Source organism: Dasypus novemcinctus, chromosome 17 (assembly GCF_030445035.2).
Source record: "Dasypus novemcinctus isolate mDasNov1 chromosome 17, mDasNov1.1.hap2, whole genome shotgun sequence".
Taxonomy (NCBI): domain Eukaryota; kingdom Metazoa; phylum Chordata; class Mammalia; order Cingulata; family Dasypodidae; genus Dasypus; species Dasypus novemcinctus.
Window position 1 is genome coordinate 44,220,964 of NC_080689.1, and position 24,739 is coordinate 44,245,702.

At 38.0% G+C, this 24,739-nt stretch overlaps 1 protein-coding gene across 3 annotated transcripts in view; it reads right to left on the reverse strand.

Annotated features, from left to right (window-relative positions):
* Nucleotides 1-24,739, reverse strand: part of CLHC1 (clathrin heavy chain linker domain containing 1) — a 67,864-nt gene that overhangs the window by 13,157 nt on the left and 29,968 nt on the right. For all 3 annotated transcript variants that reach the window (XM_058278579.1, XM_058278577.2, XM_058278576.2), the window contains 6 exons: nucleotides 21,618-21,751; nucleotides 16,329-16,530; nucleotides 16,097-16,209; nucleotides 15,638-15,722; nucleotides 13,814-13,920; nucleotides 9,701-9,875 (listed from right to left, as the gene is read on the reverse strand). In XM_058278579.1, coding sequence (XP_058134562.1) covers nucleotides 9,701-9,875; nucleotides 13,814-13,920; nucleotides 15,638-15,722; nucleotides 16,097-16,209; nucleotides 16,329-16,530; nucleotides 21,618-21,751 — 816 coding nt within the window. The remainder of the gene's footprint in view (nucleotides 1-9,700; nucleotides 9,876-13,813; nucleotides 13,921-15,637; nucleotides 15,723-16,096; nucleotides 16,210-16,328; nucleotides 16,531-21,617; nucleotides 21,752-24,739) is intronic.

Here is a 24,739-nt window from a genome sequence, read left to right on the forward strand (position 1 = left end):
TTGGAGTAGGAGCTTACAGTTACCAGGTCGTAAAGCATAAGTTACTTCCTCACCAAGGTCTATTTCCACGTGTTGGTGCGAGATGGCTGCTGACGTCTGTGAGGGCTCAGGCTTTCTGGGTTCCTCTGGGCTCAGCTCCTCTGGTTCCTCCACAAGGTCAGCTGTAGACTATGAGGTTCTCTAGGCTTTGCCTCTCTCTACAAGGTCAGCTGTATACTATCAGGCAAATGGCTCAGTCTCTTTCCCACGGGCTCCAGCTTAAGACTTCAGCATCAAACTCCAACATCAAAACTCCAACATAGAAACCCTCAACTCTGTCCTTTGCCATGCCTTTTATTTGTGAATCCCCACCCACCAAGGGGTGGGGACTCAATGCCCTAAAACGTGGCCCAATCATAACTCAATCAGGCCCAGGTGCAGATCAGATTACAAACATAATCCAATATCTATTTCTGGAATTTATAACCATATCAAACTGCTACACCTCCCCTCCCCTCCCCACCCTGTGATGTCTCCCTCATTTGTCTGCTTATTGTCTGCTCATCTTCTTTAGGAGTCAATGGGAACCAAACCCAGGAGTTCCCATGTGGGAGGCAAGTGCCCAACCACTTGAGCCACTTGTGCTCCCTGCTGGTTATGGTGTCTGCTGGTTGCAGCATCTGTGGCGTCTGCTGGTTGTAGCAACTAGTCATTGTGGTGTCTTCCTAGTTGTGGCATCTGCTCCTTAAGGTATCTGCTCTTCTTCTTTAGGAAGCACTAGGAACTGAAAACAGGACCTCCCATGTGGGAGGCAAGTGCCCAATTGCTTGAGTCATATCCACCCCCTCAATTGTAATCTGAGTCTTACAGGAATTAAAGGGTAGAGTTGTATACTGAGGATACAGTACTATTGGGTTTTGCATTTACCCTTTCAGTTACCCTTACTGAAGATCTTCATTTCTTCCCACTTCCCCGTCCACTCTCTTCTGTCTTTTCCCTTCAACCTGCAGAATTCCCTTTAGTAATTCTTGATGAACTCTCTTAGTTTCTGTGAGTTCTGTGAATATTCTGTGAATATTTTAAACCCTCCCCCATTTTTGAAGGACAGTTTTGCTGGATAAAGAATTTGGGGCTGGCAGTTTTTCTCTTTCAGTACCTTAAATATATCATACCACTGCCTTCCCATCTCCATTTTTCTGATGAAAAATTGGCACAGTCTTATGACAGAGCCCTTGTATGTCACAAATCATTTTTCTCTTGTTGCTTTCAGAATTTTCTCTTTATCTTTGGCATCTGACATTCTGATAGGCATGCACCTCTGAGAAGGTCTATTAGGGTTCATTTGGAGTACATTCTGCTTCTGGACAAGTATATTTATGTCTTTCATAAGAGTTGGAAAAATTTTGGCCATTATTTCCTCAAATATTCTTTCTGCCCTTTTCCTTCTCTTCTCCTTCTGTAACTCCCATGGTGCCTATGTTTGTGTACTTCATGCTCTCACTTAAATCCCTGAGAGACTGCTCAATTCTTGCTATTCTTTTCTCTACCTGTTCTTCTGACTGTATGATTTTGATTGTCCTGTCTTCTAGATTGCTGGTGGTTTTTGATTCCTGTTCCTATCTGCTGTTGTATTCCTCAAATGTATTTTTTCATCTCCATTATTGTGCCTTTTATCCCCATAATTTGTTATGTTTCTTTTTAAACTTTCGAATTCTTCTTTATGCCCCCACATTGTCTTCTTAATATTCTTTAGATCTATATCCATATTTTCCTTCATCTCGTTGAATTGATTTAGGAGACATGTTTTAATTGCTTTGGTTAGTTCTTCCAAATTCTGTGTCTCCTCTGATGTTTACTTTTTTAAAAAAATATATTTATTATTTATTTCTCTCCCCTTCCCCCACCCCACCCCACCCCAGTTGTCTGTTCTCTATGTCTATTCACTGCATGTTCTTCTTTATCTGCTTCTGTTATTGTCAGCAGTATGGGAATCTGTGTCTCTTTTTGTTGTGTCATCTTGTTGTATCAGTTCTCCGTGTGTGCGGCACCATTCTTGGGCAGGCTGAACTTTCTTCCGCACTGGGTGGCTCTCCTTACGGGGCACACTCCTTGCGCGTGGGGCTCCCCTACGCGGGGACACCCCTGCATGGCACGGCACTCCTTGCGCGCATCAGCACTGCGGTTGGGCCAGCTGCACACGGGTCAAGGAGGCCCGGGGTTTGAACCACGGACCTCCCATGTGGTAGATGGATGCCCTAACCACTGGGCCAAGTCTGCTTCCCTGATTTTTAAATTTCTTCCCTTGACTGACCCATATTTTCTCATTTCTTAGTATGGTTTATAATTTTTTGCTGATGTCTAGACATCTTATTATCTTGAGGTAACTCTGAAGGTCTATCTCTCCCTCTTGTCTAGGGTTTTACTGTTGATTGGCTTTGTGCAAAGGCTCTTCTTTAACATTTGGTCCAACTTATTCTGGACCTTTAGAGGAGCCTTTGTTTGTTCCAATTTTCTCATTTCTTGACATTCTGATTAGAATTCTTTTCCCGGATATGCGGTACTATTTTTAGTGTACCACAGTCATTTTTATCTCCAGGAGAAAGATTCCTTTCTTCTGTTCTTTCTCTGGGAATCTTGATCTGTTCTGTTTGCTTTTGTGCATAATTTTCTCCCCAGCTCCTATAACTTATTTATTTATTTATTTATTTATAAAGATTTATTTTATTTCTTTCTCTCCCCTTCCCCTCCTCCCCCATTCCGGTTGTCTGCTCTGTGTCTCTTTGCTGCGTCTTCTTTGTCCGCTTCTGCTATAAATTATTTAAATTTTCTCCCTCACTCAGTGCCCCTTTTCCTTATACTTTTCAGTTATGGTACCCACCATGTCTTCAGCAGTTCACCCCACCCCCAGTTTTTTTTTCCTGTGAGGCTCTTCTGCCACCAGTTTCTTCCCTGTTAAGAAATCCTGTCTTTATACCCAGATGGGGCCAATCCGGTAAAGTCATTTTGCATTTAGGTGGCCCAGCCACAGAAACTGGACTGAGTATGTGCACCTCTTGCCAAAAATTCTGCCAGTCTCTCCCTCCCCCTGGAGGCTCTTTTATATATGACACTCCTCATTGGCTTGTTCTGCCTTGTGTTTCTAAGGACTCAAGTCCCTTTGCCTGAATATGCATGGGGTTCTAACTTGCTGCTGTGAGTAGCTCTACGTCTACATCCACGGCAAGGACTGGGTTTGTGCTGTCTCTGTGCAACTCCCAAGCTGCTCAGGACCGAGTGAGGCAGAAGGCAGTTCTGGGAAGATTATCTCCTACATGGTCTTGGAGATTACTTTTCTTTTTCTTCAATTCAGTGTTTGTAGAGTTTTTCTCCAGTCTTTATTCCCCTTCAGAGTTCCAAGCAAGTAGAAATGATCCTTTCATTAGTTCATTCTGAAGGGAGACTTTTCTAGGGGATGCTGACATCACTATGTTGATCAAAGTATCATTTTTTAAATGTAAGCTTTGTAAGCCAAGTGATTAGACTTTTCCCAGGTAAGGAAAACTAAGAGAGCTGAGATTAGTTTATATCTCAGGGTGCTTAAGGTTGGTGAAGAACTGGAGAATTTTTAAGTGTAACCATGTAGCACAGACCAGGTCATTAGAGTAAGAAAAAGAATACAGAGCCTAAGAAGAAAGAATGTGAATTGCCTTGACTATTCCCTGTTATATCATCTCAAGATCCTTGAGAGTGGTGGTACTTTCCAAATATATGCAGAGTAAATTAACTGGACAGGAATTTAAATTTTTACAACTGCGGTAGTTTTGAGCTAGGTACCCCAGAAAAGCATGTTCTTAAACTTAATTCATTCCTGTGGGTGTAAACTCTTTGTAAGCATCTCCTTTTAATGAGGTTATTTCAGTTAAGATGTGGCCCAACTCAATCAGGATGGGTTTTAAATCTATTATGGGAGTTCTTTATAAACAGAATGAAATTCAGACAGAAAGAAAACCATATGAAGCAAGAAGCTGAAAGTAAACAGAACCTGGAAGAGAAGGGAGAGGCCAGGAGAGTCTGCCATGTGCATTGCTTTGTGACAGAGGAGCCAAGGACCAACCATCACCAGCAGCCAGCCTCAGAATGCCAGTCTCCTGGAAGAAAGCATCACCTTGATGATGCCTTGATTTGGACTTTGTCTAGCCTCAAAACTGTGAGGCGATAAATTTCCATTGTTTATGGCAATCCATTGTATGGTATTTGTTTGTTTTAAAAATGAGGAAACAAACATAACAGCAAATGTAGAATGGATCAAGAACCATGATTAATCTTGTCTAAAGTGTTTTGGCACTAAATAACAGGTGTTATTAATGAATATATACCTTCTGAAAATGACCTCAAGTCAGAACCATTTCCAGAGCTCCCTGACAAGTACCTTTGGTGGTATTAGAAGTGGGACTAGGGGGTATAAAAGTATGACCAGGCAAAGGGAAAGAAAGAAGGAGACAGAGATAAAACAAGGGAATACATATACGAAAGATAGTCTCTAAAATAGAATTAACTAGTGTGTGAACTGTAAGCGAAGATCAAAGTAAGAGAAGGTAGGAGAAAGATATTTTGTTCTGAGAAAGGGATAGTGCCATCAATCCAGGAGGGCTTTATGACTATCCTGAGTGGCGCAATAGAAATGGTGGATCTGGAATGGAAGTCAGTAGGCAGTAATTAACAAACCTGCCATTTTTATGTTTGGGACATTTTACATCACAGATCTGTTCTTTAGGGGAGCTTATATTAGTCTACACAGCTCCCTTATAAGATGATACGCCTCTGAAAGATGAGGAGTGTAACTATTCTATCATATAAATGTCCTATTCCCTATGCATTCAGAGCCTAATAAGCATAGCCCTTAAATTGTAATCATCAGGCCATGACTATAAAGAAGGCAGGGAAGCCTTCTGCCCCTTTGTCTTCCAATACTCACAGCTTAACCCATGTCCACATAGACCCAGCAAAGGCAGCTAGAATCTATCCTCATACCCTTCATAAGATACTAAGGAAGACACTGCTTTGGTGCCTCACCCAGATCCACTTTACTAGAAAAGTTCCCCTCTCCCACTGGAGACAGCTCACAGATTATATTATATTAACAGCTCACAGATACCCCCGTCTCTAGAGAATTGTACTCAGCTGACTGTAGGCACTTTACCTGGAAAATTATGCCTATCCCACAATCCCACAACCCCACTCCTCACCTCCTATAGTCCAGAGCCAATGATTTACTGATAAGGGGGTACAAAACACTAGCTTTATTTCCCCTAATCAAGGGGAAATAACTCTGTGGTATGGCTATGTTCAAGAGTCTTCCCCACTGTAACAACAGCTAATGTTAGACTTTACCTGATGTTTTAGTTTCCTTGATATATACCATGAAATGGGTTAGGTTAAACAATGGGAATGTTTTAGCTCACAGTTTTGAGGCTAAAAGAAAGTCCAAATCAAGGCATCATCAAGGTGATGCTTTCTCCCCAAAGATTGTGGCCTTCTGGGACTGGCTGCTGGTGACCCTTGGTCCTTGGCTTGTCACATGGAAAAGTACATGGCAGCATCTCCTGGTCTCTCCCTTCTTTTCTGGGTTCTGTTGATATTCTGCATCTGGCTTTCTCTCTGTCTGAATATCATTCTGCCTATATAAGACTCCAGTAATAGGATTAAGACCCATCCTGAATGAGGTTAGGCTACACCTTAACTGAAGTAACCTCTCCAAAAGGTCCTACTTATGCTGGGTTCACACCCAGAGAAATGGATTAAATATTAGGATATGTTTTTCCAGGATACATATAGCTCAAACCACCACACCTGAGTTCACATCCTTGTTTGTTTGATTCTTTCCCCTTTCCTATCCTATTCCACTCCTTCCCTTACAAACTTTCCTGAGAAATACTCTACCAATAACAAATGCACATATCCAGCTCTCTTTAAGGGAATATATATTTCAAATGTATTCCTCACTGACATGTTATGTGGCAAAAGTCCTACTTTCTCATAATAATAAAGATCAATTGGAACCTCTAGACCCACAGAGCCTAAAGACACAGGCACAGGAAGCAAAAATTCCCCAAGAGGCTACTGGAACAGGCCCAATTGTCTACCTGTTGGAGATACAGCACCATACGATTGCCATTGGTTTAAAGAGTACTCTTCATCCTGAAAGATGTTACTCCATCTTCAAAGCATGTGTTATTTCCAGGTAGCATCACCTGGATAATACCTGATCCACCCATGAACCAAGCTTGGGTATATAGTTCCTCTGTTAACTGGCCCTAAGTGAGCCTTCCCCTGCATTAGGCCAAATTGTAAGCTGAGGAAGCAGTATAAGCCAATCCCCACCAGTAGACAGGGGTTTTGGCCACCTCTTCATGTGTGGATGGATTCCTGGTGAGCCTACATAACCTTATCACTTGGTGGGCCTATTAGATCGAGTTTATAATCGGAAATCCTGGTTACACAGTTATTGATTTATCCCATGAATAAATGCTCAATTCTAGCAGGGCCCAGAAACATACAAGAAGCTGTTTTTTAAATGGTGAGTTCTTATTTCCTGTGAAAAATGATCTACTGGCATGTCTCTTGGTACTCCCTTGCCAATTAAAAACTGTAAATGGGTAAGTCAATAGTCATGGTTTGATAAAGGTATGGTAACCAGGGTCATCCTACCAGGAAAGCCATCAAGACTAACAGAAATGCAAGAGTAAAAAGAATGTAAAATAGGTGCCAAAAGGGACAATGAGCACCAATTAATATAGATGAATCTCAAAATAATTATGAGTGAAAGAAGCCAGACCAAAAAGTCAGGCTGTATTGATTCCCTTCACATGAAACTGTAGAAAATGTAACCTCATCTGTGGTAACAGAAAGCATATCAGGAAAGCAGATGTAGCTTAGTGACTGAGCACCTGCTTTCATATATAAGGTCTTATGTTCAATCCCTGGTATCTCCTTAAAAAAAAAAAAGCATATCAGTGGTTACTGGAAGAGACGGGGAGTGAAGTGAGGTGGTAGATGTAAGGATGAGGCATTAAAAGGAGGCAAAGAAATCTGTGGGAGGTGATAGATTTGTTCATTCTCTTGATTGTGGTGATGATTTCATGGGTGTATATAAAAGTCATGTACCCACAGCCTGTCTGGAACCAGGTTACTGCCTCTTCCCTCCCAGTGGCATGATACTGATCAATCCCTCTCTACCCTTATTTCTCAAATTTCATCCATCATCAAATGGTAATGAATCATCTTGTGAACTTCCATGAATCCACATTTGGGCTCATTACTCCATGAATGCTTAGTAAATACTTTCTGAGATATTATTTATGAGTTGCAGAAAGAGATATTGATTGTGTTTTTAAACTGGTCTGTTTCTCTGGCTGTGATACCCTTTGACTATTAAATTTAAAGGATTTATGTTCACTTGATTAAACATAAAACAAGTCAAGATTAGGGCTTTGATTTGACCAGGTCCTTAGTACATGCAGGGTTGAGTTCCCATACCCTTGGTGGGCTATATAAATGGACACTCAATCAAGAACACAGAAGTAGATACACAGAGCAGATATGTGAGAAAAGAAAGACAGCTCCACAGACATGGCAGAGGCCCTGGGAAGAGAAATGAGCCATTCACCTGATAGTTTACAGCTGACCTTGTAAAGAGCTCAGAGCAACTGAGCCCAGAAAGAAACAAGCCCTGGGAAGAGAGATGAGCCCTATGCCAACCTACAGCTGAGATCAGAAGAAGCTGGACCCAGAGCCTTAAGAGGGGAGAGGAAGGCTGAATCCTAACAGACGTTGCCTGCCATCTTGCTTCAACACGTGGCAAAAGACTTTGGGTGAGGGAGTACTTCTTATGGTACCTTGAGTTAGACTTTTTAGGGCCTCATAATTATAAGCTTTTACTCCAAAAAAATACCCTTTATAGAAACCAAAGGGGAAGCAGCTGTGGCTCAATCAGTTGGGCTCCTGTCTACCACACGGGAGGCCCTAGGTTCGTGTCCCAGGGCCTCCTTGTGAAGGCAAGCTGGCCCGTGCACCACAAAGAGCTGACTGCCCATACACCACAGAGAGCTGACGGCCTGTGCGCCACGGAGAGCTGGCACAGCAAGATGACACAACAAAGGGAGACAAGCAGATACAGAAAAAACATGCAGTGAATGGACACAGAGAAGAGACAGCAAAGAAAGGAACAAGCTGCAAGGAGAGGAACATTTAAATTAAAAACAACAACAACAACAACAACAACAGGGAAGCAGATATGGCTCAACAGAGAGAGCTTCTGCCTACCATATAGGAAGTTCAGGGTTCGATACCCAGGGCCTCCTGTCCCGTGTGGCGAGCTCGCCTATGTGGAGTACTGCCATGCACAAGGAGTGTTGCCAAACACAGGGGTGCCCTGTGCACAAGGAGTGGCCGCCACACAAGGAGTGCAGCCCTACACAAGAGAGCAGACCACCCAGGAGTTGCACCATCCACACGGAGAACTGATGCAGCAAGATGATGCAACAATACGAGACACAGCAACTAGGGAGCTGAGGTGGAGAAAGAAATGATCACCTCTCTCCCACCAGAAAGTCCCAGGATGGGTTCCCAGAGCTGCCTAATGAAAATACAACAGACACAGAAGAACACACAGCGAATGGACACAGAGCAGACAGCGGGGGGTGGGGGGGTGGGGGTGGGTAATAAAGATACATCCATTTAAAAAAAAGAGAGAGAGAAAAACCAACAGATTTCTAGCACCCCTTTGGCTGACTAATACAGAGATTAAATTGCAATAGGGACCTGAAGTAATGTTTAAATAACATATTGATAAGAAAACCACTAAAATTTTGAAAACAACTTTTTAAACAAATATCAAAATAAAGTTAAAATTTTGGGGAAGGGAAGCAGATGTGGTTCAGGTGACTGGGCTCCTGCCTACCATACGGGAGGTCACTGGTTTGGATCCCAGTTCAGCAAGCTGGCACAACAGGCAGGTGCAGTAAGCTGACACAAGAGACCAAGAAGAGAAAAACATAATGAGAGACACAACAAAGCAGGGGGCAGAGGTTACTGGTGCTTCCTAAAGAAAGACAGCAAGCTGACACGACAGGCAGGCACAGCAAGTTGATGCAACAAGAGACATGGGAGGAAAAAACATAATGAGAGACATAATAAAGCAAGAAAGTGGAGGTGGCTCAAGTGATTAGGCACCTCCCTCCCACATCAGAGGTCCTGGGTTCGGATCCTGGTGCCTCCTAATGAAATAAGGAAGACAAACAGACACAGCAAGTGAAAAACAATAAGGGGGTAGGAAGAAATAATAAAACAAATCTTAAGGAAAAAAAAGCTTGGGGAAGCAGATGTGGCTCAAGCAGTTGGGCACCCACCTACAACATGGGAGGTCCTGGGTTCGATTCCTGGTGCCTCCTAAAGAAGACATGCAAGACAGCGAGATGAGCGAAATGGGCTGACACAGCAAGGACATGCAACAAAATGATGCAACAAAGAGACATAATGAGAAACACAATGAGAGACACAACAAGTGGCTCAAGTCGCTGGGCACCTCTCTCCCACATGGGAGGTCCCAAGTTTGGTTCCCGGTGCCTCCTAAAAAGACAACAAGCACACAACAAATAGACACAGAGAGCAGACAGCAAGTACAAACGAGGGGGATAGAAATAAATAAATCTAAAAAAAAAGTTAAAAGCTTAACTTCACTTACCGTTCTTGGGTAATCCAATGGATAACTAAATCTAACCGTTTTTCAGATAATCCACATTTGATTCCTTCCAGGGTTAGATCTGCATCAATAGGACGTCTAACAGCATGACTTGTTCTAAAGAGAGCTTCAAAAAATAGCAGTAATGGAAGAGGCTTTCCCTTAATTTTTCCAACAGCTATAGGAAGAAGAAAAAGTTTTACATCAAATACTTTAATACAGTTTGCATTTTAAATTCTATTAATCTCTTTTTTCATTTTCTAAAAACTTTAATAATCTAAAATTAACTACATATTTGTAATTTTCAACTAATACTTGTGGGTTAAACTTCATAGTCTAGATAATAACTGAATAATCAGTGACATGTAAAGACATAGTCAGAGATTGAAAATGAATCTACAATCTGCTATTAATCCCATCTAGTATATTTCATTTCAGATATTATAGTTTTCATCTCTAGAAGTTTGATTTGTGTTTGTTTTATATCTTCCATGTTTCTCCTTAATATATTCAATCTTTCCTCTAGCTTCCTGTGCATATGGAGTAATACATTATAATAAATGTTTTAATATCCTTTTCTACTAATTCTACTTATGTCATTTGTGGATAAAATTTGAGTTATTAAATTATCTTCTCATTTTGGGTCAGAATTTCCTGTTTCTTTGCAAATCTAGTCATTTTTGATTGACTGCCAGAAGATATACAAATGGCCAATAAGCACATGAAAAGATGTTCAATATTGTTGGTCATTAGGGAAATGTAAAATCAAAAGCACAATGAGATATCAATTCACACCACTTAGAAAGGTTATAACAAAAAAGATACACAATAACAAGTCTTGGCAAGGATGTGGAAAAATTGGAACTCTCCTACAATGCTGGTGGGAATGTAAAATAGTTCAGCCAGTTTGGCAGTTCCTCAAAATGTTAAAATAGAGTTACCATATGACCCTGACCCAGCAATTCCACTCTTAATTATCTATCCAAGAGAAATAAAAACACAAGTCTACATGAAAACTTGTAAATGAATGTTCACAGCAGTATTATTCATAACAGCCAAAAAGTAGAAACAATCCATATGACCATCAACTGATGAATGGGTAAACAAAAAATATTATTCGGTGTCAATTCTCCCCAAATTGGTCTATAAAATCAATAAAATTCCTATTTTATATGTATAATATTTTATATGTATAATATTCCATAGAATGGAATAAAGCACTGATATCTGCTACAATGAGGATGAACCTCAAATACATTATGCCAAGTGAAAGAAAGCAGTCACAAAAGAACACATACTGTATGATCCTATTGACATGAAATGTCCAGAATAGACAAATGTTTACCAACAGAAAGGATATGAGTGGTTGCCCAGGGCTTAGAAAGGGGATGGAAGAGTGGGGAATGAGGAGCTGATGGGTACATAATTTCTTTTTGGAATGATGAAAATGTTCTGAAATTAGATTTTGGTGAAGTTTGTACAATTCTGAAATTATAAGAAAATCTTCAAATAGTGTGGGGTAAGGAGTGAAAGATTAGTTGCCATTTAGCATCAATTAATGTAATATATATGAATATATAGTGTACAATTCTGTAATTATAGTAAAATCTTCAAAGAGCGTGGGGTAAGGAGTGCAAGACTAGTTGCCATTTAGCATCAATTAATGTAATATATATGAATATATATATATAGTCCAAAGGACAAAAAATACATGATCATCTCAATAAAGCAGAAAAAATATTTGACAAATCTAACATCCATTCCTGGTTTAAAAAAAAATCTCACTAACCAGGAATAGAAGGGAATTTCTTCAACCTCATAAAAGGCATCTATGAAAAAACTACTGCTACCATCATATTTAATGGTGAAAGACTAAATGCTTTATCCCCAAGATCAGGAACAAGGCAAGGATATCTGCTCTTGCCACTAATATTCAACATTGAAATGGAGGATAAAGGCAATGTAGTAATGCAAGAAAAATAAATAGTGGGCATCTAGATTGCAAAAGAAGAAGCAGAATTGTCCTTACTAGCAGATGACATGATCACCTATGTAGAAAATTCTAAGGATGCTCAGTTAAAATACTAGAAAAAATGAGTTTAGCAGGATTGTAAGATTCAAGACCAATATACAAAAGTAAAGAATCTTTCTATATACTAGCAATGAACAATTGGAAATTGTCATTTACTGTAGCATAAAAATATGAAATAGGGATAAATCTGACAAAATATGTGCAAGACCTGTACACTGAAAACTATAAAACATTGCTGAGATGAATTTTAAGAAGCTAAAATAAAAAAGAGAGATATCTTGAGTTTATCGGTACACTGGGTCAGAAGACCCAATATATTCAGTGTCAATTCTCCCCAAATTGATTATAGAATCAATAAAATTCCAATCAAAATCCCAGTAGGCTTTTTTTTTTTTTTGGTAAAAATTGACAAGCTGATTCTAAAATTTTTACAGAAATACAAAAGACCTAGAATATACAAACCAAATATGATAAAGAGCAAAGTTCAAATATGAACATTTCTGATTTCAACAATTATTATAAAGTTGCAGTAATCAAGGTAGTGTAGCATTGGCATCAAGAGAAACAACTAGATCAATGGAACAGAATAGACCCACACATATAACTGGACAACTGATTTTCAACAAAGGTACAAAGGTAATTCAGTGGAGAAAGTTTTTTAACAAATTATCTTGAAACAAGTGAAGAACCATATGCATAAAAAAGAAAAACTTCTACCTAAACCATGCACCATTTACAAAAATTAACTCAAAATGGATCATAGACCTAAACATAAACCTAAAACTATAAAGCTCTGAGAAGAAAGCATAGGAGAAAGATCTTTGTGACCATGGATTAGTCGAAGATTTCTTAGTAAATGCAGAAAAATACCATGATCCACAAAAGAAAAAAACTGATAAATTAGGCCTTAACAAAATTAAAAACTTCTGCTCTTAGAAAGACACTATTAACTGAAGGAAGAGACAAGCCACTAACTGGGAGAAAATATTTGTCAATCACATATATCATAAAGGACTTGTATTCATACAATGGAATACTACACAGTAATAAAAAGGAATTAATTATTGATAGATACAACAACTTGGATAAAACTCAAAATAATTATGCTGAGTACAAAAAGTCATTTTTAAAAGTCTACCTACTGTAGGATTCCATTTATGTAAAATTCTAGAAAATACAAACTAATCTATAATGACTAAAACAGACTATGGTTGTCTGGGGATGAGGGTGAGGGAGGTTGGGTGAAAGGGATTACTAAGGAAACTTTTAGGTGATGTTTTCACAGTTATATAATATGTCAAATTTATCAAGTTGTATACATTTTTTTTTTCTTTTTTTAAAGATCTACTTTTTATTTATTTCTCTCCACCCTCCTCCCCTCCAATTGTCTCCTCTCTGTGTCCATTCGCTGTGTGTTCTTCTGTGAACGCTTCTACCCTTATCAGCGGCACCGGGATCTGTGTTTCTTTTTGTTGTGTCATCTTGTTGTGTCAGCTCTCCGTGTGTGCGGCACCATTCTTGGGCAGGTTTACTTTCTTTCGTGCTGGGGGGCTCTCCTTACGGGGCGCACTCCTTGCGCATGGGGCTCCCCTACGTGGGGGACACCCCTGCGTGGCACGACACTCCTTGCCCGCATCAGCACTGCACATGGGCCAGCTCCACATGGGTCAAGGAGGCCCAGGGTTTGAACCGTGGACCTCCCATGTGGTAGGTGGAGGACTGATCCATTGGGCCAAGTCCGCTTCCCAAGCTGAATACTTTAGATATGTATAGTTTAATGTATGTATATCAATTACATCACAACAAAGCTATTTTTAAAAGGATTAGAGCAAATTTGGCAAAATATTAATATTTATTAAATCTGGATAGTGAGTACATGTGTATGTTTCTTCATCCTTTTCAGAATATTTGAAATATTTTGTCATTTAATTTAAAAAATTGAATTAAACCCCTTAATGTTATAGCTAGGGAAACTGAATAAATGGTGAAGATGAGACTAGAGTCTAGATCTTTAGATTTTCATTCTATCAGAAAGAAAAAGTATAATTTGTACCCATATATAAGGTTCACAGAAAAATTCTCACCTTTAAATTTATTCATTGTGCCAATGTTTTGAAGAATTCTTCTAGGACTGTTTGCTGCAAAAATAGCTGCCTTTTCATATTCACCAAGTGAGATTAAGTCATTGAATCTATAGCCATTGTATTTTATAATGTATTATAATGGTAAACACACATACACAAAAAGAAAGAAAACTCATTAGAAATGTCTCATACAGACCAAACATAGTGAATAATAATAGAAAACAACAAAAAGCAATTCTAATGTACTATAACTAGATTCATTCACTCTGCTATATGTTCTTTCAGTTTTTTCCCTAACAATATTCTTTGCAGCCTCAGAAAAAACTCTCACCTGCTAGCTGACCTTTGAACCTGATACTGTACTTTATTTCTATAGTACTTACAGGAAGCCATAAAGAAGGGAGTGAATGGACTTGAAGTAAATTTACTATGAACTCAGAGTTTTTTCTCTCATGTCAGATTTAAATGAAAAGAGGTATTAGGGGAGTGAATGTGGCTCTCACATGGGAGTTTCCAGGTTTGGTTCCCAGTGCCCCTTAAACAAACAAACAAACAAAGAACAAACAAACAAATGAAAAAAAACCAGAAAACAATTCCGGGGAGCTCATGTGGCTCACGTGATGCCAGCTTCCTACATAAGAGGTCCCAGGTACCACAAAAAAAAAGGGGGGGCGGGGTATTAGGAAAGAAGGGTGATCTGCTTAGAGGCTCATCCTAGGGGAGAATAATAATTGGGCATGGAAGCTGTCAAGGTGGAGATCAAGAGGTGTCCTTGGTACTCAGGACCTTATTTTGTTCTGACCAGCATCAGATTCTCAATTAAATAGTAGGCTAACACAAGAATGAAAGATAATAGTTAAGATAAACCTCTACTCCTCTTCCTATGCAAAAGGTTGATAAATTAGGCCTTTCCTCACATTAATAAAACTCTACCAAGCAGAACTTATAATGTTGCAAAGGAATATGTGACCCAGAACGAGAAGCCAAGAAAGCCACTGAAGTAATATTAGGCAAAATACATGAAATATTCAGCCTCAACAAGGAGTTTTACTCTCATCTAAAGCTGGTAGACTGAGAGAAACACACAGTGTATGGAAACAAGACAAGCTTTGGGGCAAAACAAACAAAAGGATCTTTACTGCCTTCTTTTTACTATTTTAAAAGAGGAAAACAACAGTTGAAAACTGTTGAACATATAAAACTAGGAATATTAAAGAATATTCATTATATATTGACCACATAGCTATAACTAACTTCTTAAGGAATGCAGTCTTAGATCACTATATATTTTTTAAATTTTTAATCTATTTTTTTACAGAAGAAAGACAATAGCATTTAACAAAATTATTTTTAAAGTTGACTGATAACCTATTTTGCTTGCCCATTCTAAATCTGACATTTTTCTTTCTATTTAGATGACTTTTAAGTCTCTATTATACACAATATACAATAATAAAGTAGAGAGAGATGTTTTCTTATTATAGGCTGATGAAAAAACAACTGAATTGGCTAGAAAATATAAAAAATTAGATATATTCTTAAAAACATTTTGCAATATCAGGTTGAGAGCTAGGGAATACAAGAAAAATATAAATAAACTTTTATTGACACTATAATCCTTCTATCCCTTCTGAAAAATATCATAGATTACAAACCTGACATTTTTTTCACAAGTAATCTATGAAAAAAATAAAATTCTAGTTTATCTTCTAATTCATGTATTAGAGTAGAATTTTAAAGATACAAATACTACAGATTACAGCTCATCAAGATGCTAAATACAGTCATTTTAACATGGAAAATCAAAGGTTTTAAAGTATTTGCCTTTCAACGTAGTAAAGCAAAATTTCAGCTTCTTTGGCCCTGTTTGGATCATCTTCAAGTAACTCCTCAGCAATGCCTTGGTCACCTGTAAATATTCAAAGTACCATCAGAAGTGTTTAAGGATATTTATCAACAGAAAATGATAAATACATTTAGTACCAACAACTTAAAGCTTTGGTTTCTAAAAGCATCAGCCTCTTCCTAAACTTCCTTGTCCTTTTTTTCCTTATTCTCAGGTACATTTTCAGGTATTCTCTTTTTGGCTCAATAGATCTATTTCTTCACCAACTAACTGTCAGCTGGCTGTTGAAAGAAGAAGCCCATAGAGTAACAAAGACCTAGAAGTATATTTCTGCTTCCTTTAAACTCATCTGAGGAAAACCCCACTCTTAAGGTTTCTGGGAGGAAAAAGAATGTCTTTCATTATTTGTGCTAATTGAAAAAAATACAGATAACTACCCTGCAAATCTCTGGTTTTCTGAATTTGCTCCACGAAGTCTGGAAATGAGCTGCTCATATCAGATTTTACCCAGGAAGTGAGTGCATTTGAAATAATCTGCAGTCTTTGGTGACTATAAAGATAAGAAACAACAACAGCACACTGACTGCCTAAATTCAAATAGTGGAATATTAAAATAAACAAATAAAAGCTTCAAATTAAAAAAAAAAAAAAAGTAATCAACTTTCATACCGAAACTGTAACTCTTTATTCAGATTTTCAGCTACATCCCGTCGTTTTAATAATACATTCATTTCCTCATCTAAATCAGCCTTCTTCTGAACTGGTATGTATTTTATCAACATAGCTTGCTTAATTTCGGCATATTTATCTTCAAGATATTTCAAGAATTTAGTAAGAGCATCTAGATTGACGGATTCTTGGAGAGTCATACCTATAGGAAAAGGGAACAAATCAAACACCCCCAAGCCATTTTTGAGACTTGTACTCCAATAGCAAGTCTTTGCAAGATAGGTCACATAGTTCACTACATTAAGAAATACTTAGGGTCAAGAACCACAAAATAACCTAAGGAATACTGAATTCCCATCCTGGGGAGCCCTGCTATATTCTCTTACAGAGTGGCAAGAATCTCTAGAGTACATGAGTAGTGCCTAGCGAAGGAGGAAGATAGGCCCTTGATATTGACACTTGTACTAATAAACTTTGTTCTTCTGAAATCAAAACTTAGCCTAGTAATACATATTGCCTAAGAGTTACCTTCTGAAAGCCTCCTTGTTGCTCAAACGTGGCCTCTCATTAAGCCAAATTCAGCATATAAATTCACTACCTTCCCCCCAACGTGGAACATGATTCCCAGGGATGAGCCTACGTGGCACCGAGGGATTACTACCAAGTGCCAACTAGTGATGTATCTGAAAAAAGACCTAAACCAAAAAGGGGGAAATAATAAGTGCAAATGAGTTTTTATGGCTAAGAAATTTCAAAGTGAGTCAGGGAGGTCATTCCAGAGGTATATTTATGCACATCTCAAGAGGATCTCACTGGTTGCCACAGTAAGCAATGCCTCAAGTAGGGGTGCTCCTAAGGGCTCTAGAGACTTCTAGACACTATCAGGACAGATAACCCCAGGAAACCAGCACCTGGTCAGTGGGCCTTACCTTGGAATATACGATAACCCATCCCCATCCCCCTAGTGTATCAGAGTTAGACTCATTTATAATTTTCCTATACGTGGTTCTTCTGCTCCTTTTATTTGAACTTATAATTAGCCCTATACCCATTAAATAAATGTCCAAGAGACTTAAATCTTCAGTCTGTTCATATGCCAGTTGAGCTGTGAATTTCAGCAGAGTTGTAGTGACTATCTACTCTCCAGTTCATCAGACTCACCCAGGACAACTAACAAAAGGATAATGATGGGCAATGCCCATTTCAAAAAAGAGTATCTGCAAGTGCAAGCAAAACAGTTCCATCCATTTGCCCAAAGGGATCTAAGCCCCCTCTCAATCAGAAGCAGAGTAGGAATCACCATCCCAAAATCCTCAAGATTGAGGAGTGAAAAATCATAAGAGCGGAATGCAACTATGGACTAAAGTAGACTTATTATTATAGTACTATAAGAACTTGTAACAATTTTAAAGACAGTGGTCACCAGAGGTTGTGGGGGTGGAAGAGGGAAGAATAGGTGTGACATGGGGCATTTTGGGGACATTGGAATTGTTCTGCATGATATTGCAATGATGGATACCAGCTCTTATACATTTTGCCAAAATGTATAAAATTGTGCAGTTCAAAGTATAAAACATAATGTAAACTATAGACGATGCTTAGCAGCAATACTTCAATATGTGTTCATCAATTGTAACAAATGTACCACACTAATGAAATTAATGGGGGGAAGTGTGGGAGGGGGAAGGGGTGAAGTATATGGAAATCCCCTATATTTTGATGTAACATTTAAGTAATCTAAAGCGCCTTTAAAAAAAATGTGGTGTATATATTTATTAAATAATTCAGAAATGGCAGAATTTACTTATAGCTTATTGAACATAAATAGAAATATCCTACAACCTTAATGATTAGCAGTTTTAAACATAAAATCAGTGAAGATGGACTATCCCAAGAATATATAAACCACTAACATCTTAAAACATTTTTTCAAAAAATGACCTTAAAAATGACCACATCCTGCAAACTCCTAAATATCACTGACCACTGATCCTCAGTCAAACCAAAAGCCTCTGTCTAGCAATTCAGGATTTCTGTCAACTGATTTTTCCCTAACCAAATCTATTATCAACCTCAACAAAATTTATTTTTTCTCCCTAACACAAAATTTATAAATGCCTGCCAAATCTTCAGCCATCTCTCCTTCTCTCATTGTCCCTCTATTCATAATACACACACACACACATCCCAAATGCCTTCCCTTCTACTTTAGGCCAATTTTCACTTTAAGATATAACTCAAAATTCTTCTCTCTAGAAACCTCCCTGGGTTAATTCTACTTGTTTCTTTTTTTTTTTTTTTTAAAGAGAATAAATAAACAAAATGTGCTCATATTTATTCAATTGAATATTCGACCACTGTTATAAGTAACTAACTAGACCTATACATAGAAACATGAATGAAGCCCAAAAATATAGTAAGTGAAAATGAAGAATATATCCATCTGGATGACATTTACGTACATTTTACCAACAACAAAACAATAGTTTCCTATGGATGTCAGGTGAAAATACAATGAAAAAAAAAAGATGAAAGTATACATAACAGTGCAGTGGACAAGACTGCAAGAACTGATGAAAGGGGACTTTATTTACATCTTAATATTTTATGTCTTTAAAAAACAGAAGTAAAGCAAATATAACAAAATATTATTACTTCTGAATGGTGGGAATGTGTATATTTAGTATTTTTCCTTTTCCATTATTTTTTCAAGTTTTCACTAACTTCCTCTGGTGCTCAACCATATACTCTTTTCCAATATTGGCAAGAAATACTGGTAGTGCTAGACACATGGAGAAATATTACATTACGGACTTCCTATATGATTTAAGTGATATTCAAAGTTAATGTTGGCTATACGTGATTTTTTTACTTTAGTATTAATCCTCTTTTAAGACTAGACTCCAAACACTGATTAACATGATAATTTAAAGGAAAACTACATGTAAAACACTTTCTTCCTTTATATATAAAGATTTTTTGAAGGACCAATCCTTTGGGCAAAATCAAGTTAATCAAAATAGCTTTTTCTCCAGTGCCATCAGGAGGAAAGCAGCAGCAAACTCGTCTGTACCTTTCACAACTTAACCACAGTTGGCGTCATCATAGCACCATTTTTTTCCCAGTAGTACCTCCTCTTTTATTCTGAGGTTACAGTATAGCATACTATCTATTATATTACTGTTTACTTTCTTCAGAGCCTTCCTCAAACTAAATTCTCTGCTTATAGGTTAGATAAGAAGCAAGTGGAGGGAAACGGACTTGGCCCAGTGGTTAGGGCGTCCATCTACCACATGGGAAGTCCTCGGTTCAAACCCCAGGCCTCCTTGACCCGTGTGGAGCTGGCCCATGCGCAGTGCTGATGCGCGCAAGGAGTGCCATGCCACGCAGAGGTGTTCCCCTTGTAGGGGAGCCCACGTGCAAGGAGTGCGCCCGGTAAGGAGAGCCGCCCTGCGCGAAAGAAAGTGCAGCCTGCCCAGGAATGGCGCCGCCCACACTTCCCGTGCTGCTGATGGCAAAAGAAGCCCACACTTCCTGTGCTGCTGATGGCAACAGAAGCGGACAAAGAAACAAGACACAGCAAACAGACACAGAGAACAGACAACCAGGGGAGGGGAGGGAATTAAATAAATTAATTAATTAAAAAAAAAAAAGAAGCAAGTGGATATTTCACCTTTATTCTTTCAGCTAAACCTTTTTTTTTTTTTTTTGCTTTCATGGCTGTCGTTCTTTTGCCTTTTGCAAGACAAACTAATCACTTAGAAGAGTTTTTTAAATCTTCTCCTACTCAGTGATTACGTCTTTAATTTTCTTAATCAACCAATGCCTTAAGTTCCACACCAGACCATTTTGAAATCATAATCTGCACTCATCTACATTCCAAAACACCTACAAAAAAAAATTCCAACCTTTGATTCCTACACACAAAAAAAACTGGTGTCACTTTACTTTCCATAAATTTATGACAGTAAGAATTTTTCATTTGACCGGACATTTTTTATATAACATATTGCCACTATACATATGCAGTGAGAATTTATAGAACAAACTGTTCCTTCTCTTAAACACTATGTGCGATAGTAAAAAGCATACTGTATCTTACCAAGAGCCAATAAAATAGGCCAGATTTCCAGAGAAAAATATCAACATAGGAAAAAGGAATGAAACATAGTAACAAGATTATTAATCCCCCATTTTACAATAGTGTGTTTTTTCATCCATTTACAAACCAGAGATGGAATTGAACAAGGTGGAGAAATTAACCCTGGAAAACTACTCAACAAATAATTCTTTTCTAAATGATTTTCCATTAGTGTTTTATGTGGCTACATCTGCTTGGTTTTAATCATCCTCTTAGCCTGAATCCTCTCAGCATTTAGTCATTTTATCAGTTATTCTGTACTTCTTCATATGTATCTTATTTGTAATTTGCTATTCACAACTTTATATTTGAAAGTGAATCTAGCTCCTTCTTCCACCGAAGGAAGGATGACCATTCAACCTCAGTTTGAAATCCTTAGTAGGGAGGAGATCATAATCTCAAGACATACCTTCTTTTATTGAGACTAAATCTGTCTTCCTAAAATTCCCACCTATTGATCCTATGATTTTTTTTTTTTAAGTCTATCATTCCTCCTCAAAATCCTTAAAAGTTTTAAATATAGTTATCTGGTCTCAAAGTATTTCATTTCTCCAGAGCAAATATTTGCAATTCTCCTAATCATTCATCATACAAACCTTCAAAATCTTGGAAAAATTTCTGGATGTACTCCAATTTTTTAAAATGTGACAAGAATATTATACTGAGCGCGTGGAGTCAGTGAATGCTGACATCAACATTTATAACAATAGTCACTAGAAGTTAATACACGAGTTTTTCTGTATATTATACCAGTGATTCTCAGATTACAGAGTACAACAGAACAACCCGGAAAACTTAAAACATGGAGTGCTGGGCTCTACCCACAGAATTCCTGAGCCAGCAGGTTTGGATGGAGACTAAGAATTTGCATTTCTAACACGTTCCCAGTTGAGGCTGATGTTAATGCAGGGACCACATTTTAAGAGCCACTGCATTACACTTTATATCATCTAGCCAGACTGTAACTCTTCTAATCTTTTAGGGTTAAGTCTCCCCATTCCTTTGTATCTCCCTAGAGTTCTGGCTGAAGTTGTTTGCACAACATATGCTTGGTAAATGTACACTTATCATTTCACTTATATCACTTTCTGTATTAGGTAAAAATGGAAAGAGTTGGAATTTCAAATATTTTCAGCAAAACACAGTACCTGGAATAGGTTTTGAAGGATCTTTGGAGAAAGTACAGTATTTTACTTCTTCCGTGTCATATTCCACCCTAAGCTGTTTCATTTTGTCTATTTGCATTTGAATCTTCATGGAATTATTTTCAATAACCCTCATTCTGAAAAATAAAAAGGCTTTCTTACATTTCCTTCAACTAATTAGTTCTTGACTTATAAGATTTAAAGTAAAACATGTTAAATTATTACTTTATTTTGACTAATTATAATTTTGAACCATTATGGCCTAGGTGGAAACTTAAAAAACAATGCTCTAAAAAGTTAACTAAACTCACAAGAACAATTTTCTTCCAGTAAAATATCATACTGATTATGATTCTTAACCCTATTAGAAATTTATGGGTTAAATATAATAATCTAGGTAGAAGGTACTATGTCTTATTCCCTTTAGTCAAAAATTACCTTGGCAATTTAAAATATTTTTGTAAATTTTAAAAAAATTTGTAAGGAATATTAGTTTGTGGCTGCTATAATATTTTACCACAAATTGGTGGTTTAAAACAACAGAAATTTATTCTCTCATGGTTCCAGAGCACAGAAATATGAAATTAGTATTACTGGAGCAAAACCAAAGTGTGGCAGGGTCATGTGTCCTCTTTCAGTTTCTTAGAATCTTTCCGCTTTTGGTGGTTGCAGTTCCTTGATTCATCATTCCACTTTCTGTGTCCGTGGTCACATTGTCTTCACTTCTGTCTGTGTCAAAGATGCCTCTGGTTCTCTCTTTATAAGGATAAGGATATTGTGATAGGGTCCAATACCCCCATCTCAAGATCCTTAATTTAATCATATCTACAAAGACTGAAACAGTATTTGCACACCAATCTTTACAGTGACATTATTCACAATTGCCAAAAGATGGAAACAACCCAAGTTTCAATCAACAGATGAATGGATTAGCAAAATGTGGTATATACACACAATGGAATATTCAGATGTAAAAAGGAATGAAGTTCTGATACATGTGACAACATGGATGAATCTTGAAGAATCATGTTGAGTGAAATAAGCCAGATACAAAAGGACAAATATTGTATGATATCAGTAATATAACTAGAATAAGCAAATTCACAGAGTCAGAAACTGGAATACAGTTACCAGGGGCTAGGGTCAGGATAGGGAATGCAGAGTTAGTGTTCAACTGGTATAGTTTCTGTCTGGGGAGATGAAAAAGGTTTGGTAATGGATGGTGGTGATGGTAGCACAACATTGTAAATGTAATTAACACCACTGAATTTTGTATTTGAATATGGTTAAAAGTGGAAATTTTAGGTTGTATGTATTACCAGAAAAAAAAAATCCCCCCTCTAAAAAAACCATACTGCTGCATGTGTACACACACGCACACACACATACACAGCCACACATGTACATAAAGTAAACAGACAGGTTTAATTTTTATGTCAAGAAGGAGAATTATAAGGAAATGCCTTCACAGGTGGAATAAGTCTCAGTAAAATGGCTATCAAGGGTCTCAGGAATGCAAACTGCCTTTTTGAGACAAATGACACCTATCATTTCTCTGAATGCTTGTGTCTTCAAGAGACAATGTTGGGGTGAAATCATGATGGGAAAAAGAAATCTAGAGGGCCTTCTGTGTCAGAAACAAAAAAAGGCTAATAGAGGTCCAATTGAGTTTCTGGTACCATCTCAGAAAGGAGGCAAGAACTATCAAACAGATAGTTTAAGTGCTTTATAAGATCTCAGAACCTCTGTAACTTCTATATTTTATGTTATCTACTTGTTCCTTATGGTTAAGAACATTAATACCTTTAAAATAAAACTACATTCTTGTTTTCAGGCAGAAAGGAAGATGAAATATGAGCATGCCAACAAAGTCTGAGTAATGATGTTGGGCATATTTTATTTATTTATTTATAATTTCTTTCTTTCCCCTTCCCCCTCCAATTCCCCCGTTGTCTGCTCTCTGTCCATTTTACTGCATGTTCTTCTTTGTCCGCTTCTGTTGTCGTCAGCGGCATGAGAATCTGTGTTTCTTTTCGTTGTGTCATCTTGTTGTGTCATCCCTCCGTGTGCGTGGCACCATTCCTGGGCAGGCTGCACTTTCTTTTGCGCTGGGTGGGTCTCCTTACCGGGCGCACTCCTTGCGCGAAGGGCTCCCCTACGCAGGGACACCCCTGCGTGGCAGGGCACTCCTTGCGCACATCAGCACCGCACGTGGGCCAGCTGCACACGGGTCAAGGAGGCCCGGGGTTTAAACCGCAGACCTCCCATGTGGTAGATAGACGCCCTATCCACTGGGCCAAGTCTGCTTCCCTGGGCATATTTTTAATATGCTTATTTTCCACCTGGATATCCTCTTTTGTGAAGTACCTGTTCAAGTTTTTTATTGAATTTTTTATTGATTTGTAGGCATTCTTTATTCTTGAAACAAGTCCTTTTTCAGATATATTTATCACAAATAGCTTCTCACAGGTTGGGGCTTAAGTTTCTAATTTCTGGTGACTTCTGATGAAGAAACATCCATTGTAATGATGTCCAATTTATCAAATCTTTTCTTTCATACGTATTCTTTTCGTCCTGCTTTTTAAAAATCTTTGCCTACCTCAACTCCTATATTTTATTTTGAAAGCTCTGTATTTCACATTTTGGTGTATGATCCATCTTGAATTATTTTTTATGATGGTATGAGTTATGATTAATTTTTATTTCCCCCATAGTGATATCCAACTGACAAGCACTTTTACTGAAAAGACCATCATTTTCCCCTACTGAACTATATTAACACCTTTGTTACAATTCAAGTGATCATATATACACAAATCTACTTCTGGATTCTCTATTGTTTCATTGGTCTGTTTGCCTATTTTTGTCACTGCTACACTATTTTAATCACTGGTGTATTTGTTTCCTTAGGGATGTCACAACAAATTACCCCAAAATGAGTAGCTTTAAAAACAGAAATTTATTCTCTCACAGGTATGGAAACTAAAATTGTCAGCAGAGCCACATTCCCTCTGAAGGTTCTAGGAATAATCCTTCCTTGCCTCTTCCTAGCTTCTAGTGGCTCCTACCAATTCTTGACTTGTAGGTGCATCACTCCAATATCTGCCTCCATTGTCATATGGCCT